At 46.9% G+C, this 17,627-nt stretch overlaps 2 protein-coding genes across 2 annotated transcripts in view; one reads left to right on the top strand and one right to left on the bottom strand.

Annotated features, from left to right (window-relative positions):
• lancl1 (LanC antibiotic synthetase component C-like 1 (bacterial)) overlaps window positions 1-17,627 on the bottom strand; it is a 683,707-nt gene that overhangs the window by 561,753 nt on the left and 104,327 nt on the right. The window lies entirely within an intron of this gene.
• trpm2 (transient receptor potential cation channel, subfamily M, member 2) overlaps window positions 1-17,627 on the top strand; it is a 270,848-nt gene that overhangs the window by 162,136 nt on the left and 91,085 nt on the right. The window contains exons 8-11 of the mRNA XM_078229251.1: window positions 1,355-1,555; window positions 8,930-9,032; window positions 11,519-11,640; window positions 16,040-16,396. Of these exons, the coding sequence (XP_078085377.1) occupies window positions 1,355-1,555; window positions 8,930-9,032; window positions 11,519-11,640; window positions 16,040-16,396 (783 nt within the window). The remainder of the gene's footprint in view (window positions 1-1,354; window positions 1,556-8,929; window positions 9,033-11,518; window positions 11,641-16,039; window positions 16,397-17,627) is intronic.

The following is a 17,627-nucleotide window of genomic DNA, read 5'->3' as shown; positions in this document are numbered from 1 at the left end:
GTGTTTATAAGGTTCTTGTACAACTTTAAATAACAATATAAAATCAAATTACTGCAGATGCTGGAATCTGAAACAAAAACAGGAAATGCTGGAAGATCAGTTCCATTCAGGAGATCCACACAAAGTTTTATAAAAACAGCAGATTTAATTATTGGTGTGCATGGTACAGGCTCCAATCCCCAGCAGCCTTGCATGCCCCGGTGATGTCATGGAGCGATCACATGATCGCTTCCTTAAAGGGGCTGCTATTGTGCCCTAACCAGACCCTCCATCACCCCATCCCTTTTTCCCCCCCTCTCTCGCAATGTCCCAAGGAGGAGCCAAGGATCAAAACCGTGTCTACATTATCTGTGATGTAAGATAGAATCAAGGAATTGTACAGCGCAGAAGAAGGCCATTCAGTCCATCATGTCTGCACTGCTACTCAGAGCTACCCAGCTAGTCCCATTCTCTAGCCCTATTCTCTGTAGTCCTCTAAATTTATGACTTTCAAACATGTATCCAGCTCTCTTTTGAAATCTCCTATGGAATCCGCCTCTGCCACTCTTCCAGGAAGCACATTCCAAATCCCAACAACTCTCTGAGCAAAGAAGTCTCTCCTCATCTCATCCCAGCTCTCTTGCTGACCATCTTGAAATTGTGACCCCCCTCATGGGTTTCCTCCGGGTGCTCTGGTTGCCTCCCACACTCCAAAGATATGCAGGTTAGGTTGATTGGCCATGCTAAATTGCCCCTTAGTGTCAGAAGATGTGCATTTTAGGGGGATCAACAGGGTAAATGTGTGGGGTGACAGAGATAGGGCCTGGGTAAGATGCTCTATCAGGGAGTCGGTGCAGACATGATGGGCTGAATGGCCTCCTTCTGCTATGTCATCCCTGTGTCTGACAGGAGGAGCAGCCAGGGTCAGGAAGGTAAGCCACCTTTATTACATGTGAATCTTTTTTCTGTTTAGTCATATTGTCTTGGAGATATACAGCACGGAAACAGGCCCTTTGGCCCAACTCGTCCATGCCGACCAGGTTTCCTAAATTGAACAAGTCCCATTTGCCTGCGTTTGGCCAAATCCCTCTAAACCTTTCCCATCCATGTACCTGTCCAAATGTCTTTTAAATGTTGTAACTGTACCCGCCTCTACCACCTCTTCTGGCAGCTCGTTCCATGCATGCTCCACCCTCTGTGTGGAAAAAGTTGCCCCTCAGGTTCCTTTTAGAGCTTTTTCATTCAGCATGTCGTTTCCCAAGATCCAATTCTGCGCACTAATCAAGGGAGTTAATAAGTGTGTCTGACGACTACCCACTCATTCTATGATTCCCCTGTGTGTTACTGTTTTGTGATGGTGATTTCTCTCTTTCAGACGATACACAGTGCGATGAGCAATGGGACACCCTGTGTAATAGTGGAAGGCTCAGGTCGAGTCGCTGATGTCCTGGCTAGTGCAGCTGACCTACGCATAGCTCAGATCACCATCTCCTTCATCCAGAAACAACTGCGCTTGTTCTTCGCTGAAAGTTACAGCATGTTCTCAGAGCAGGAGATCATATCGTGGACCAAAAAGGTACAACACTGATTCCTAAAGTAAAGTTTATTTATTAGTCACAAGGCTTACCTTAACACTGCAATTAAGTTACTGTGAAATTCATCTAGCTGCCACACTCCGGCGCCTGTTCGGGTCAATGCACCGAACCCGCACATCTTTCAGACTGTGGGAGGAAACCGGAGCACCCGGAGGAAACCCACGCAGACACGGGGAGAATGTGCGGACTCCGCACAGACAGTGACCCAAGCCGGGAATTGAACCAGGGTCCCTGGCGCTGTGAGGCAGCAGTGCTAACCACTGTGACATTGTGCCGTCGTGCCATCCTTGCTGAGCTATCATCATCCTCCCTTCTACCTGGCGGGGAATGATAATGTTACCAGACGAGTAATCCAGAAGCCTCTGCTAATGCTCGAGGAGTGTGGGATCAAATCTCACCACCACAGCCAGTGGAATTTAAACTCAATTTGCAGATGGTATAAAGATAGGAAAGCAAAGATAGGAAAGCATGTTGTGAAGAAGATGTATGGTAGGTTCGGTGAGCGGGCAAAGATGTAGCAGATGGAGTATAATGTGGGAGAGCGTGAAGTTGTTTTTTAAAGTTCATTTATTAGTGTCACAAGTAGGCTTACATTAACACTGCAATGAAGTTACTGTGAAAATCCCCTAGTCGCCACACTCCGCCGCCGCCTGTTGGGGTACACGGAGGGAGACTTTAGCATGGCCAATGCACCTAACCAGCACGTCTTTCGGATTGTGTGAGGAAACCGGAGCACCCGGAGGAAACCCACGCAGACACGGGGAGAATGTGCAGACTCCACACAGACAGTGACCCAAGCTGGGAATCGAACCCGGATCCCTGCGCTGTGAGGCAGCAGTGCTAACCACCATGCCACCCCAATTATTCACTTTGGCAGGGCAGATTTTAAAAAATGGAGTATAAGGAGAATGACTGCAGAATTCCAAGGTGCAGAGGGATCCAGTTGTCCATAGAGAAATCATAGAATCCCCATAGTGCAGAAGGAGGCTATTTGGCCCACCAAGGACAATCCCAACCAGGGCTTATCCCCTTAACCCCATGTATTTACCCTGCTAATCCCCCCTCGATACTAAGGGACAATTTAGCATGACCACTCAACCTAACCTACACATCTTTCGAGTGTGGGAGGAAACCGGAGCACCCGGAGGAAACCCACGCAGACACGGGGAGAATGTGCAAACTCTGCACAGACAGTGACCCAAGCCAGGAATCGGAACCGGGTCCCTGGCGCTGTGAGGTAGCAGTGCGAACCACTGTGCCACCAGGCCGCCCATGTTCTGGTGCATGAATCACAAAACGTTAGTATGCAGGTAAAGCATGTAGCTAATGGAATGCTATCCTCTAGTACAAGAGGCATTGAATATAAAAATAAGGATGTTACACTTCAGTTATGCAGGGCATTGTGAGACCACATCTCAAATGCTATGTGCAGTTTTGGTCTCCTTATTGAGGAGAAGCTTAACTGCGTTGGAGGCAGTTCAGAGGAGATTCACTCAATTGGTTCCTGGAATGAGCGAGTTGTCTTATAAGGGAAGGTTGGAAAGTCTGTGCTTGTTTCCACTAGAGTTTAGAAGACTGAGAAGTGACTTGAAGTATATAAAATCCTGAATTGCATTGTAAGAAGTCTCATAACACCAGGTTAAAGTCCAATAGGTTTATTTGGAATCACGAGCTTACGGAGAGTTGCTCCTTCATTAGGTGAGTGGAGGTAAGTTTCACAAACACGGCATATATAGGGAAAGACACAATTGTAAGGTAATTACAGATTGGAATGCTTTAACCTGGTGTTACGAGACTTCTTAGTGTGCCCACCCCAGTCCAACGCCAGCATCTCCACCTCCTGAATTGCATTGACAAGATAGACTTAAAAATAATGTTTCCCCTTGTGGATGAGTCCAGAACTGAGGGGTTACCTTTTTAGGACAGACATGAGGAGATTTATTTTCTCTGAGTGTTGTGCGATGTTGGAACTTTCTGCCTCACAACGCAATGGAAGTGGGGGTCACTGAATAAGTTTCAGGTGAAGGTCGATAGATTTGTGTTAGACAACAGATTCAAAGGTTATCGGGGTAGCTGGGAATATGGAATTCAAAAAACAAACAGATCAACCATGGCCTTATTGAATGGTGGAGCAGGCTCGAGGGGCTGAATGGCCTACTTCAGTTCCAGTTTTGTGCGTTCATAGATGAACATGTTGTCTATGCTGCTTCATTCCCTCTGACAGCACATGCCTTCATTTAGTGACAAGCCACTTATACATCACCTTATCGAATGAGTTTTTGAAAATCCATTCACACTATTTACCAATTGTTTATTCATAAAACCCTATTAACTTTGTCTAACATGGCTTACAATGAACCATGCCATACTGACAGCCATACTGTCACACATATGTAAATGCTCACCTATTTAATCTTGAATCTTTCCTCACAGCTGACTAAGGCCGGGATTTTTCGACCCCACTGCGCTGTATTTTCTGATGGTGGAGGGGACTCGCTAAGTGCCAGGGGCAAAGTCGACAGTGTTTTGTGTGGCTTACCCATCGCATCACCAGGGAACCCCCCATGTCAGGGGGGGCAGGGGGAGGGGAAGAGCTGGAAAATCTCACCCTCGCTGTCTAACTACTTGATTTATCCTTGGTTAAAGCTGTTTCACCTCAGTGATGGGGACAATTTGCCTGTTTAAGGGCGATTGACAAAATGTGACCAGACATTCTGTTACCTCCGATTGAATGGTAGAATCTTACAGCTAATTGTGCCTGGGTTACAACCAATTAGTATGGGATCCAACTCGTACCAATCCCCTGCCCTTTCCCTACAGCTCTCTGCAAACTTCTCCTTTTCAAGTACTTATCTGACACCCTTTTGAAAGTTAATATTGGATCTGCCTCCAACATTCTTTCAGACAATGTATTCTCGATCATAGCAATTCTGTGCATTAAAAAAAACTCCTCTCATCTCCCCTCTGGTTACTTTTGCCAATCACCTTAAATCTGTGTCCTCTATCACTGACCCTTCTGTAAGAAGTCTCACAACACCAGGTTAAAGTCCAACAGGTTTATTTGGAATCACGAGCTTTCGGAGCGCTGCTCCTTCATCAGGTGAGTGGAGAGATAGGTTCACAAACACGGCAAATATAGACAGAGACACAATTGCAAGATAACTATAGATTGGAATGTGAAGAATGGCTGGAATGCGAGTCTTTACAGGTACAGACAGTGCGGGTGGAGAGAGGGATAACTACAGGGATAATCACAAGCTCGTGATTCCAACTAAACCCGGTGTTGTGAGATTTCTTTCTGTGCCCATCCCCTGTCCAACTCCAGCATCTACACATCATGACTGTCCCTTCTACGATTGGTAGCATTTTCTTCTTATTTACTCTATTGAAATCATAGAAACCCTATAGTCCAGAAAGAGGCCATTTGGCCCATCGAGTCTGCACTGGCAACAATCCCACTCAGACCCTATCCCCTCAACCCCAAGTTTTAACCCTGCTAATCTCCCTGACACTGAGGGCCAATCCATCTAACCCGCACATCTTTGGATTGTGGGAGGAAACCGGAGCACCCGGAGGAAACCCACGCAGACACGGGAGAACGTGCAAACTCCACGCAGTGACCCGAGGCTGGAATTGAACCAGGGGTCCCTGGCGCTGTGAGGCAGCAGTGCTAACCACTGTGCCACCATGTCTCCAGGAAATCCTTCATGGTTTTGAACTGCTCCATTAAACCTCTCTTGCACTAACAATAATAACTTACTTGTATCGTACTTTTAGCACTGTATACCATCCAAATTGCTTCACTGGGCATTATCATTTACAATTTGACACCGAGACACTTATTACAACAACAACCGAACATTAGTGCAGACTCGATGGGCCAAAGGGCCTCTTCTGCACTATATGGTTCTATGTCTGATTCTATGATTAGTCAGAGTGATAGGAGAGAGAGAGATAGCAAAGGCAGACAGGTCTAGGGAGGGAATGCTGCAACTTCAAACCCTGATAGTCTTAGGCACTGCCACTAATGATGGAGCAATTAAAATTGCTAAAAAGATCAGAATTGGAGGAACATCTTGAATGGTTGAGAGGCTGGATGGAATTATGGAGCTAGGGAGAAGGTGATGCCATGAAGGGATTGATTTGAAACCGAGAATTAAAATGTGAAAATCAATGGAGATAGTTTAACCTGGAGTCAGTGTCGATCAGATGTGAATGAAACCTGGTGCATTAGAATAGTCAAGGCTCGAGGTAACAAAGGCAGCTGTGAGGGTTTCAGCATCAGATCATAGAATCCCTGCCGTGCAGAAAGAGACCATTCGGCCCATCAAGTCTGCACTGACAACAATCCCACCTAAGCCCAATCCCCGTAACCCCACATATTTACTCTGCTAATCCCTCTAACCTACGCATCCTGGCCCCGCACTCAACCCTGGAACACCTAGATAACAAAGACACCTATGTCAGACTCCTATTTATTGACTACAGCTCAGCCTTCAACACCATTATTTCTACGAAACGAATCTTCAAACTCTGTGGCCTGAGGCTCGGCTCCTCCCAAAGAACAAAGAACAAAGAACAGTACAGCACAGGAAACAGGCCCTTCGGCCCTCCAAGCCTGTGCCGCTCCTTGGTCCAACTAGACCAATCGTTTGTATCCCTCCATTCCCAGGCTGCTCATGTGACTATCCAGGTAAGTCTTAAACGATGTCAGCGTGCCTGCCTCCACCACCCTACTTGGCAGCGCATTCCAAGCCCCCACCACCCTCTGTGTAAAAAACGTCCCTCTGATGTCTGAGTTATACTTCGCCCCTCTCAGCTTGAGCCCATGACCCCTCGTGATCGTCACCTCCGACCTGGGAAAAAGCTTCCCACTGTTCACCCTATCTATACCCTTCATAATCTTGTACACCTCTATTAGATCTCCCCTCATTCTCCGTCTTTCCAAGGAGAACAACCCCAGTCTACCCAATCTCTCCTCATAGCTAAGACCCTCCATACCAGGCAACATCCTGTGACTAGATCCTGAACTCCCTAACCCACAGACCACAATCAGTAAGAATAGGTAACAACACCTCCTCCACGATCATCCTCAACATCAGTGCCCCACAAGGCTGTGCTCTCAGCCCCCTACTATAATCCTTGAGATGCGAATTTGGTCCCCATGGCTGTTCCGTGTGTCTGGATGAAGAACTGGTTGTTAAAGGTGAAGACGTTGTGGTCCGGGAAATTCGCACCTCAATATGCCAACATTTTCAAGCACAGGTTAGAACAAGACCTCTTCACCGCACAGGACCTTCAACCGATGCTATACACTAGAAAAATCGATGACATTTTCTTCCTTTGGACTCATGAACAATCATTGAAACAACTATATGATGACATCAACAAGTTCCATCCCACCATCAGACTCACCATGGACTACTCTCCAGAATCAGTTGCATTCTTGGACACACGCATCTCCATCAAGGGTGGTCACCTCAGCACCTCACTGTACCGCAAGCCCATGGATGACCTCACGATGCTCCACTTCTCCAGCTTCCACCCTAAACACGTTAAAGAAGCCATCCCCTACGGACAAGCCCTCCGTATACATAGGATCTGCTCGGATGAAGAGGATCGCAACAGACACATACAGATGCTGAAAGACGCCCTCATAAGAACAGGATACGGCGCTCGACTCATCGATCAACAGTTCTGACGGGTCACAGCGAAAAACTGCACCAACCTCCTCAGAAGACAAACACGAGACACAGCGGACAGAGTACCCTTCGTCGTCCAGTACTTCCCCGGAGTGGAGAAGCTACGACATCTTCTCTGGAGCCTTCAACATGTCATTGATGAAGACGAACATCTCGCCAAAGCCATCCCCACACCCCCACTTCTTGCCTTCAAACAACCGCACAACCTCAATCAGACCATTGTCTGCAGCAAACTACCCAGCCTTCAGGAGAACAGTGACCACGACACCACACAACCCTGCCACATCAACCTCTACAAGATGCGCCGGATCATTGACACGGATGCCATCATCTCACGTGAGAACACCATCCACCGGGTATACAGTACATATTCTTGCAACTCGGCCAATGTTGTCTACCTGATACACTGCAGGAAAGGATGTCCTGAGACATGGTACATTGGCAAAATTATGCAGACGCTATGACAACAGATGAATGAACACCGCTCGACAATCACCAGGCAGGAGTGTGCCCTTCCTGTTGGGGAACACTTCAGCAGTCACGGGCATTCAGCCTCTGATCTTCGGGTAAGCGTTCTCCAAAGCGGCCTTCACGACACATAACAATGCAGAATCGCTGAACAAAAACTGATAGCCAAGTTCCGCACAAATGAGGACAGCCTCAACCGGGATCTTGGGTTCATGTCACACTATCTGTAACCCCGACGACTTGCCTGGGCTTGCAAAATCCCACTAACTGTCCTGGCTGGAGACAATACACACCTCTTTAACTTGTGCTTAATCCTCCCTCCACTCACATTGCCTGTACCTGTAAAGACTTGATTACCTGTAAAGACTCACCTTCCAACCACTATCTTGCAAATTGAGTTTGTGCCTATGTATGCCCTGTTTGTGAACAAAACTCTTCACTCACCTGAAGAAGGAGCAAGACTCCGAAAGCTTGTGCTACCAAATAAACCTGTTGGACTTTAACCTGGTGTTGAGAGACTTCTTACTGTGCTTCACCTGTAGCCAGCGAAGATTTAAATATCTCTGGCAGGGTGCCTGCAATCTCCTCTCTTGCCTCCCAAAGCAGCCTGGGATACATCTCTCCGGCCTTGGGGATTTATGCTCCTTTATGCCTGCTAAAACATCTAATATCTCCTCCACATTAATCTTAATGTGCTCTCGGACTAGAACATTCAAATGGACAGTACGCAGACATGTTTTTTAAAAACAGGCTCCGTATTAAAGGACACTACTTATTTATTTAATCACTTTTATCCTTTGAACTTAGTTGCTAATCTGTACTGTGTGGCAAAAAGAGTAAAAGCAAAACAAGGAACGTTTTTACTCCCAGAGGGTATGGGATCTTCCTGAGTGGGTGGTGGAGGCAAGTTCGCTCGAGGTATTTCAAAGGGGATTGGATTGCTAACTGAAAAGGAAGATGTGTAAGATTACAGGGATAAGGCAGGGGAGTGTGACTGGGTAGAATGCTCTTTCAGAGGGACAGTGCAGACTTGATGGGCTGAATGGCCTTCTTCTCCACTGTATGGATTCTGTGATACTGTGTGTCTCAGTCCCATCAAGTTGTTAATATCTGTACACGTGTTCCTGATGTAATGATATAGCTTTTGTTAAATGACTAACTGCTGCTTTCTTCCTTTTACCTCAGATTCAGGACATAGTCAGGATGCGGGAACTGCTGACCGTCTTTCGGGCAGAGACGTCAAGGAATGATGAGCTGGATGTCGCTATTTTGCAGGCCTTACTTAAGGGTAGGTGTAATTTAGGAATGTTTGTGGATTGGATAGTCCAGTGTATTAATGCGGGTTAACCTTCAGGCCCTGTTTCAGACACTAGGCAGAATGAGATGATATGACAGACGACATGGATTTTAGTAAGATTTTTAACGAGGTCCCACATAGCAGCCTGGTCAGAAAAGGAAGCACCCTTGAGATCCAAGGACTTGAATAGATCCAATATTTTCAAGAGTTAACAACTGTTATTGTTATTTATTAGTGTCACAAATAGGCTTACCTTAACACTGCAGTGAAGTTACCATGAACATACCCTAGTCGCCACGCTCCGGCGCCTGGTCGGGTACACTGAGGGAGAATTTTAGCATTGCAATGTTCCACACAGAGCTTAGTAGTTTGCTTCCTTGCTTTTCATTGTAACACTGACTAAGGCCCCAAATGGAAGTCTTTCATTCCAGGCACAAACAACCAGTAGAATCATGGAATGGAATCCCTACAGTGCAGAAGGAGGCTATTTGGCCCATCGACTCTGCACCAACTCTTTCTGACAGGTCCTTTTCCCCATCCTGTCCTTGTAACCCCACACATTTACCATGGCTAATCCATCTAACCTACACAGCTTGGGACAGTTAAGTGGCAATTTAACATGACCAATCTACCTAACCTGCACATCTTTGGAGAGTGGGAGAAAATTGGATGAATCATACAATCACTACAGTACAGAAGCAGGGTTTTTGGCCCATCGAGCCTGCATTGACAACAATCCTACCCAGGCCCTATTCCCGTAACCCCACACATTTACCCTGCTAGTCCCCCTGACACTAGGGGGCAATTTATCCTCCGGGAGGAAACCGGAGCACCCAGAGGAAACCCATGCAGACACGGGGAGAGCGTGCAAATTCCACACAGTCACCCAAAGCTGGAATTGAAACCCAGTTCCCTGCCATCGTGAGGCAGCAGTGCTAACCACTGTGCCACCGTGCTGCCCTCAATTTGGAGAGCACACCAAACTCAGTTAATATAGTCTCTGTCTGAGGTGGCCTTTCAAAAACTGTAAATTCTAGGATGAAAGAAGACTTGGGATATGAAGGGAAATCATCTGAAAACACAGCTGAGTTTTTTTTATTTGTTCATGGGATGTGGGCGGCGCTGGCTGGGCCAGCATTTATTGCCTGTCACCAAGGGCATTTAAGAGTCAACCACATTGCTGTGGCTCTGGAGTCACATGTAGGCCAGACCAGATAGAGACAGCAGATTTCCTTCCCTGAAGGACAATCGTGAACTAGTTGGGTTTAAAAGATTTATGAACATTTGGATTCAAAATTCAGAGGATTTTGTTTGATCATCAGAGCATAGGACTGGGGAGTAGGAGTAGGCCGTGGCGCTCGAGCACGTGCTTTGCCATTCAATAAGTTCATAGCTGATCTTGTTGAAGTCTCAGCTCCACTTTCCTGTCTGTCCCCCATAACCCTCAACTCTCCTGTCAATCAAAAATCTGTCAAACTCAACCTTGAATAAATTCAATGACACAGACCCCACTGCTTTCTGGGGATGAGGCTTCCACAGACTCAACCCTCTGAGAGAAAAAAAAAATCTCCTCATATCTCTCTTATTCCTAAACATTGTTCTGTAGATCTAGGCTTCTCTACAAGAGTAAACATCCTCCTGATAGTCACCCAGTAAGATCCTGAGGGGATTTGATATTTTCAAAAAGATCACCTCTCATTCTTCTCAACTCCAATGTGCATTGGCCCGACTTGTTCAACCTTTCTTCATAATATAAAGAATCCCAGGAATAAGTCGAGTTAACCTTCTCTGAACTGCTCCCAATGCAATTATATCCTTTTGTAAATAAGAATATTGAAACTGTATACAGTACTCCAGATGTGGTCTTACCAAGGCGTGGCAGGGTGGCATAATGGGTAGCACTGTTGCCTCACAGCGCCAGGGACTAGGGTTCAATTCCGGCTTGGGTCACTGTCTGTGCGGAGTCTGCACGTTCTCCCCGTGTCTGTGTGGCTTTCCTCTGGGTGCTCCGCTTTCCTCTCACAGTCCAAAAGACGTGCCGGTTAGGTGCATTGGCCGTGCTAAATTCTCCCTCAGTGTACCCGAACAGGCGGCAGAGTGTGGCGACTAGGAGATTTTCACGGTAACTTTATTTCAGTGTTAATGTAAGCACACTTGTGACATTAATTTTAAAAAAACTTTAAACTTGAACAAGGGCTGTACAGGTGCAGTGAAACGTCCTTATTTTTATATTTAATTCCCTTTGCAATCGAATCGAACGTTCCATTTACCTTCCGAATCACTTTCTGCACCTGCATAATAACCTTTTGTGATTCCTGTCCCGGGACACCCAGATCCCTCTGTATCACAGAGTTCTGCAATCTCTCCCTATTTAAATCGTATACTGCATCTCTATTCTTTCTGTAAATGTGGTTGATCTGCACTGTATCAGTCACGAACATTTAAAAGAGATCTTTTCCTCTTCTATCATGGGTTAGCTTCTAGTTCCCGTGGGCACCAAGGGCAAGAGAAATTGGACCATCAACTGAAGCTGGCTGTGGCCTGGAACAGGGTGGACATTGCAAAAAGCAACATCTTTACTGATGACAAACAGTGGAAGGTGAGTCTTGGCATGTTTCTGAGCAATGTTTGTTATTTATTATGTGTGAGATTTCTTCATTTTCCTCTGTCTTTTCCTCCCAAGTTTCAGAGAAAAGTTGCTTATTAAGGATTGGAAAATAGTCATTTCCTTTTGGTCTTCTTCTGAATTGGAACAGTGGCAGGGGTGTCAAGCCTTGTTCGATTGTTCTTGGGGAGTGCAGTGTGTCTTTATGCAAATACAAGATGCTGTTATTATCTCAGTTTCTCAGTGACAGAAATTAATCCCTTTGCAGAATTAAAAGAGAAGCTTTTCCTTGGGTTTTGAGACACTTGACATCAAGACCATAAAAGGGGTCCCAAGCCCCAATTAATCTGCAGTGAGATTGGCATTGCTATATTCAGAATGAACCTGCATTCGGAGAGTCAGGGACTAACCAAGAACAGTCAGCATGGTTTTGTTAAGGGGAGGTCATGTCTGACCGACTGGATTGAATTTTTCAAAGAGGTGACCAGGTGTATAGATGAGGGCAGTGCATTTGACGTGGTGAACTTGGACTTCAGCAAGGCTTCTGATGAGGTCCCACATGGGAGACTGATAGTGAAGGAAAGAGCCCCATGGGATCCAAGGAAATTTGGCAAATTGGATCCAGAATTGGCTGAGTGGCAGGGAGCAGAGGGTGAAGGTCGAAGGGTGTTTTTCAGACTAGAAGACTGTGTCCAGTGGGGTCCCATGAGGATCATTGTTAGGGCTTTTGCTGCTTGTGGTTTATATAAATGATTTAGATTTGAACGTAGGAGGGTTGATCAGTAAGTTTGCGGGTGATATGAAAACTGATAGGGTGGTAAATAGTGAGGAGCCTGAGATTACAAGAGGATATAGACGGACTGGTCAGATGGGCTGATCAGTGGCAAATAAAATTCAATTTGGATAAATGTGAGGTGCTGCACTTGGGCAGGACAAACAAAACCAGGGAACACATGATAAATATCAGGACCCTGGGAGGCACTGAGCATCAGAGGGACCTTGGTGTACATGTACATCCATCCTCTAAGACAGGTGGATATAATGGTTAAGAAGGCATATGGTATACTTGCCTCTATTAGCCGAGGCATAGAGTTTAAGAGCAGGGAGGCTATGCTGGAACAATGTAAAACGTTGGTTAGGCCACAGGTAGAGTATAGTGTGCAGTTCTGCAATCCACATTACAGGACGGATGTGATTGTACTGGAAAGGGTGCAGAGGAGATTTACCAGGATATTACCTGGGCTGGAGAGTTTTAGTTATGAAGAGAGATTGGATAGACTGGGGTTGTTTTCCTTGGCGCAGAGGAAATTGAGTGGGGACATGATTAGGATATATAAAATTATGGGGGGCATGGATAGAGAAGACAGGAAGAAACGTTTCCCCATGTGAAAGGATTGATGACCATGTGGCATAGATTTAAAGTAACGGGCAGGAGGTTTAGAGGGGATGTGGGGAAAAAAGTGGTGGGAGTCTGGAACTCACTGTCTGAAAGGGTGGCGGAGGCAAAGACCCTCGTAACATTTAGGAATTATTTAGATGTATGCTTGTGATGCCAAAGCATACACGGTTATGGGCCAAATGCTGGAAAATGGGTTTAGAATAGTTGGGTGATTTGTCTTTGACCAGCAAAGGTGGGATGGGCTGAAAGGCCTCTTTTTGTGCTGTAGGCCTCTATGACTCTATAATCCTGGAGCTGGTCTCACTATTGGCTGTCCCTGCACTCATTGTCCTTTTAAAGATGAGGATGGGCGCATGATGTTGCTGTCTCAATCAGGGAGCCAACATCTCAGCACCTTGGCCACTCCTGGAGAGGCAGGTCAGCATCTGTGAGGATGCCTCAACATGGAGGCACTCTCAGAATGGTAAAATGAAACTAGTGTTGCGGAGGGAGGAGACGGCTCTGTGGAATGGAGGAGAAAACTTTCCAATTAATGGCCAATGATGGGCTTCTAGGATTTTACCCATGTTGGGAGAGGGTCTCGGTAAGGCCATTCTTAACCCAGGCTGGCTGGAGCTAGGCCCTGGACTTACCGTACAGTCAGGGCTCCACTGCTCAATGCCTTCCTCTGAATTGGCCGCACTCCCAGCAATGGCCTATTTACTTGTCTCCTTTTGTGAAAATTCCTTCATGGAATGGCATGTGGACTTTATCGCTCATCCCTAATTTCCCATTTCAGAAAGCGCTTCGCCATGGATCTGTCGATGGCAGATTCCCGAAAGGTCATTCGTGAACCACGTGGGTTTTTACAATAATCTACATCTTTAGACTTTGAATTCCAAGCGTTTTACCCTGACTCTCCGAATTAGTAGTCCAGTGACAATATCACTATATCATTGCCTCCTCTTTGCCTGGCTGATGGACTATCGTACACTCACAGCAATGTGATTGCTCCTTTCATTGTCTGAGTGCAACTTACATGGCCTTATTAGGTCGGATGGAGATGGGCATCCCCTGGGATGAAGAAGGGCACTGGCGAGGGGCTGAGGGGAGATGCTGTTCCACCCGCTGAGACCTACTCACCAGTCAGAAGCCGGTAGCTCTCTTGTCTGGCAGAGCCAGTGGGGAGGCGGTAGTTGCTGACCATGGTACACCCACCCAATGCACTAGGATCGTGAGTGGACCCAGGCCCAGGTGAGTGGTGGGGGCAGGGGGTTCATGAGTGGGGCTCATAGAGGGGGTTAGTGGGATTATTAAGAGAGGTAGCATGGGGTGGTTCTCACCCCGGCCTGATGTCGAGTCCGTTGATCAGGCTCATTAGAATGAGTGACTCCTGGGAATTAGTAACTAAACCTACTCGGGTTTGCTCCTTGTGGCCCCTGCAAGGTAAGCTCCCTGCCTGCCGATGGGTTAATTCCCGGAAAGGTGGGGTGAAGCAGTTAAGTGGGTGTTGATTGGCTACTTATGGGCCTTAATTGGTGGTGGGACAGAAAGGCCATTCATTGGCCTTCCTACCGTAGAGTTCATCAGGACGGAGGCAGAAAAGTGGCTGGATCCACCGTCCTCCCACCTGATCAAATAACCATGACTAGAACAACCTCCCGTCACCCCCACCCCCAGCACACCCACACCCACAGAGAGAGCATTGAATTCCATCCTTCATTTTTAATTTTCTTTCTAGCTTCCTGAAATCTGCTCACGGGACTTGTCTCTATTACTACTGTGTCGTTCATATCTATATTTAGCACAACCTTTGATTTGATTTATTATTGTCACATGAATTGGGATACAGTGAAAAGTATTGCTTCTTGCGCGCAAACAAAGCATATCGTTTATAGAGTACATATGGGAGAAGGAAAGAAGAGAGTGCAGAATGTAGTGTTACAGTCATAGCTAAGGTGTAGGGAAAGATTAGCTTAATGTAAGGTAGGTCCATTCAAAAGTTTGATGGCAACAGGGACGAAGCTGTTTTTGCGTCGGTTGGTACATGATCTCAGACTTTTATATCTTTTCCCCAACGGAAGAGAGAATATCCAGGGTGTGAGGGGTCCTTGACTATGCTACCTGCTTTTCCGAGGCAGCAAAAAGTGTAGACAGAGTCAATGGGTGGGAGGCTGGATTGCGTGATGGACTGGGCTTCGTTCTTGACCCTTTGTAGTTTCTTGCGGTCTTGGGCAGAGCAGGAGCCATACCAAGCTGTGATACAACCAGAAAGAGTGCTTTCTATGGTAAATCTGTAAAAGTTGCTGTTCAACCTCCCCACTGCAACTGTTAGTGGCATCCCTGACCCTAGCACCAGAGTGCCAACATACCATGGAGGAGGGTCACCTCTGCGGCTACAGCAACACCTGCCTGTTTCCCTACCTATCGAATCCTCTATCACTATTATGTTTGATTTCCCTCCTTTCGCTCGACTCTGCAATTGAGCCATCAATGTTGGCATGGACTTAGCTCAGGCTCCTCCCCGAGAAACCATCATACATACAGGATAATAACAGTTACAGAGCAAGATTTAGGGCGGCATGGTGGCACAGTGGTTAGCACTGCTGCCTCACAGCACCAGGGACCTGGATTCAATTCTGGCCTCGGGTCACTGTCTGGGTGGAGTTAGCACATTCTCCCCGTGTCTGCGTGGGTTTCCTCCGGGTGCTCCTGTTTCCTCCCACAGTGAAGATGTGCGAGTTAGGTTGATTGGCCAAGCTAAATTGACCCTAAAGTCAGGGGATCAATAGGGTTGATAGGGCCTGGGTGGGATTGTGGTTGGTGCAGACTTGATGGGCTGAATGGCCTCCTTCTGCACTGTAGGATTCTATGATTCTATGTACTCAGGGGACATGTGCATTACTTGCCTAGTTGCTGAGTTGAAGGTAAATTGTATTGTTAGAGAAGATTACAGATGTAAGGAGTGTGTACATTCACCTGACCCAGTGCCTCATTCATCTCTCTGTGGTCCAGCCCTCCCATCTGCATGAAGCCATGTTTGCTGCTCTCGTTGGTGATAAGCCAGGATTTGTCGAGCTCTTCCTGGAGAATGGGGTGAACCTTTGCGAATTCCTCTTGCCTGAAACGCTTGTCCGACTCTACAACAACATCCCGCCCTATACTCTCCTGTACAAGAAGCTGCAGAAAGTGCTGGAAGGCGAAAAGCAACCTCACATCAGTGATAAGGTGGATGGCAAGGGGAAGGTCCGCCTTCACCACGTGTCCATAGTCTTGCAGGAGCTGCTGGGTGAATTCACAGAGCCTCTGTACAAACAACTCAAGGACTCACAGGAGAGAAAGAAGTTCAGCATCTCACCCATAAAAATAAATGTAAGTGTAAGCCCCAGTGTAATTATTGGTTAGAAACAGGGTAAATCTCTCTTTGCAATCTCTCATCAATTATCAGGTGGCACGGTGGTTAGCGCTGCTGCCTCACAGCGCCAGGGGTTCAATTCCAGTCTCGGGTCACTGTCTGTGTGCAGTTTGCATGTTCTCCCCGTGTCTGTGTGGGTTTCCTCCGGGTGCTCCCGTTTCCTCCCACAGTCCAAAAGATGTGTGGGTGAGGTTGATTGGCCATGCTAAATGCCCCTTAGTGTCAGGGGGATTATTAGGGTAAATATCTGGGGTTATGAGGATAGGGCCTGGGTGGGATTGTTGTCACTGCAGGTTCGATGGGCCGAATGGCCTGATTCTGCACTGTAGGGATTCTATTATTCTATGAAAACTCTCTGCATCCTCTTATCAATGATCCCAGGACAGGTACAGCACAGCTTAGATACACAGTATAGCTCCCTCAAGCTGCCACATCAGACACCCCCAGGCCAGCGTGGTTGATTGGATTGGTATTGACTCAAAACAATTTCACATCAGACCATTACACCCAGCAATTAGAAAAGTTTTTTTTATCTGACCCCCCATCTGGTTTGCCTTTGAACCCAGAAGACAATGTTGTAGCCGGTCCTGTTGAGTAACAGGGATTGTAAATTCAAGGTCACAGCCAGATTAGGCTTTTTACATAGGATTCTACGCAGATGGACAAGCAAAGATACAACAGCTGGAGTCACCTTTCTGCTTCTTCAGCCAGACATACACAGAGGCAGCTGCAGAGGAAGCTTAGAAACAGGGTTAAATATGATTTAGGACAGAGAGGAGCAGAAGAATTTTTACACAGAGGAAGGCATGAGGGCGTAGAATGTAAAGTTGGAGAGTCAACATGAGAATAGGGAAGGCAGGTGGTTGAAGAATGGGGTGTGACATATAGGGCGGGATTTTCCAGCTGTGCTCACCCCAAGACCGGAAAATCCTGTCCAAGGTCAACGGACCTTTGCATGGTCTGCCCCCGCCTGCTCCGATTCCCATAGTGGGCGGCACGGGAAAATTCCCCCCACATCTTTAGACTATAGGAGGAAAATGGAGCACCCGGAGGAAACAGGAAACGCACGCAGACATGAGGAGGAAGTGCCTTCTCCACACAGACAGTGACTCGAGGCTGGAATTGAACCCGGGTCCCTGGCGCTGTGCGACAGCAGTGCTAGCCACTGTGCCACCCCCCCCGGATGTT

Source organism: Mustelus asterias, chromosome 14, assembly GCF_964213995.1.
Source record: "Mustelus asterias chromosome 14, sMusAst1.hap1.1, whole genome shotgun sequence".
NCBI classification, from domain to species: domain Eukaryota; kingdom Metazoa; phylum Chordata; class Chondrichthyes; order Carcharhiniformes; family Triakidae; genus Mustelus; species Mustelus asterias.
Note: the sequence above shows the minus strand (reverse complement) of the source record. Positions and strands in the feature narration are given on the sequence as shown.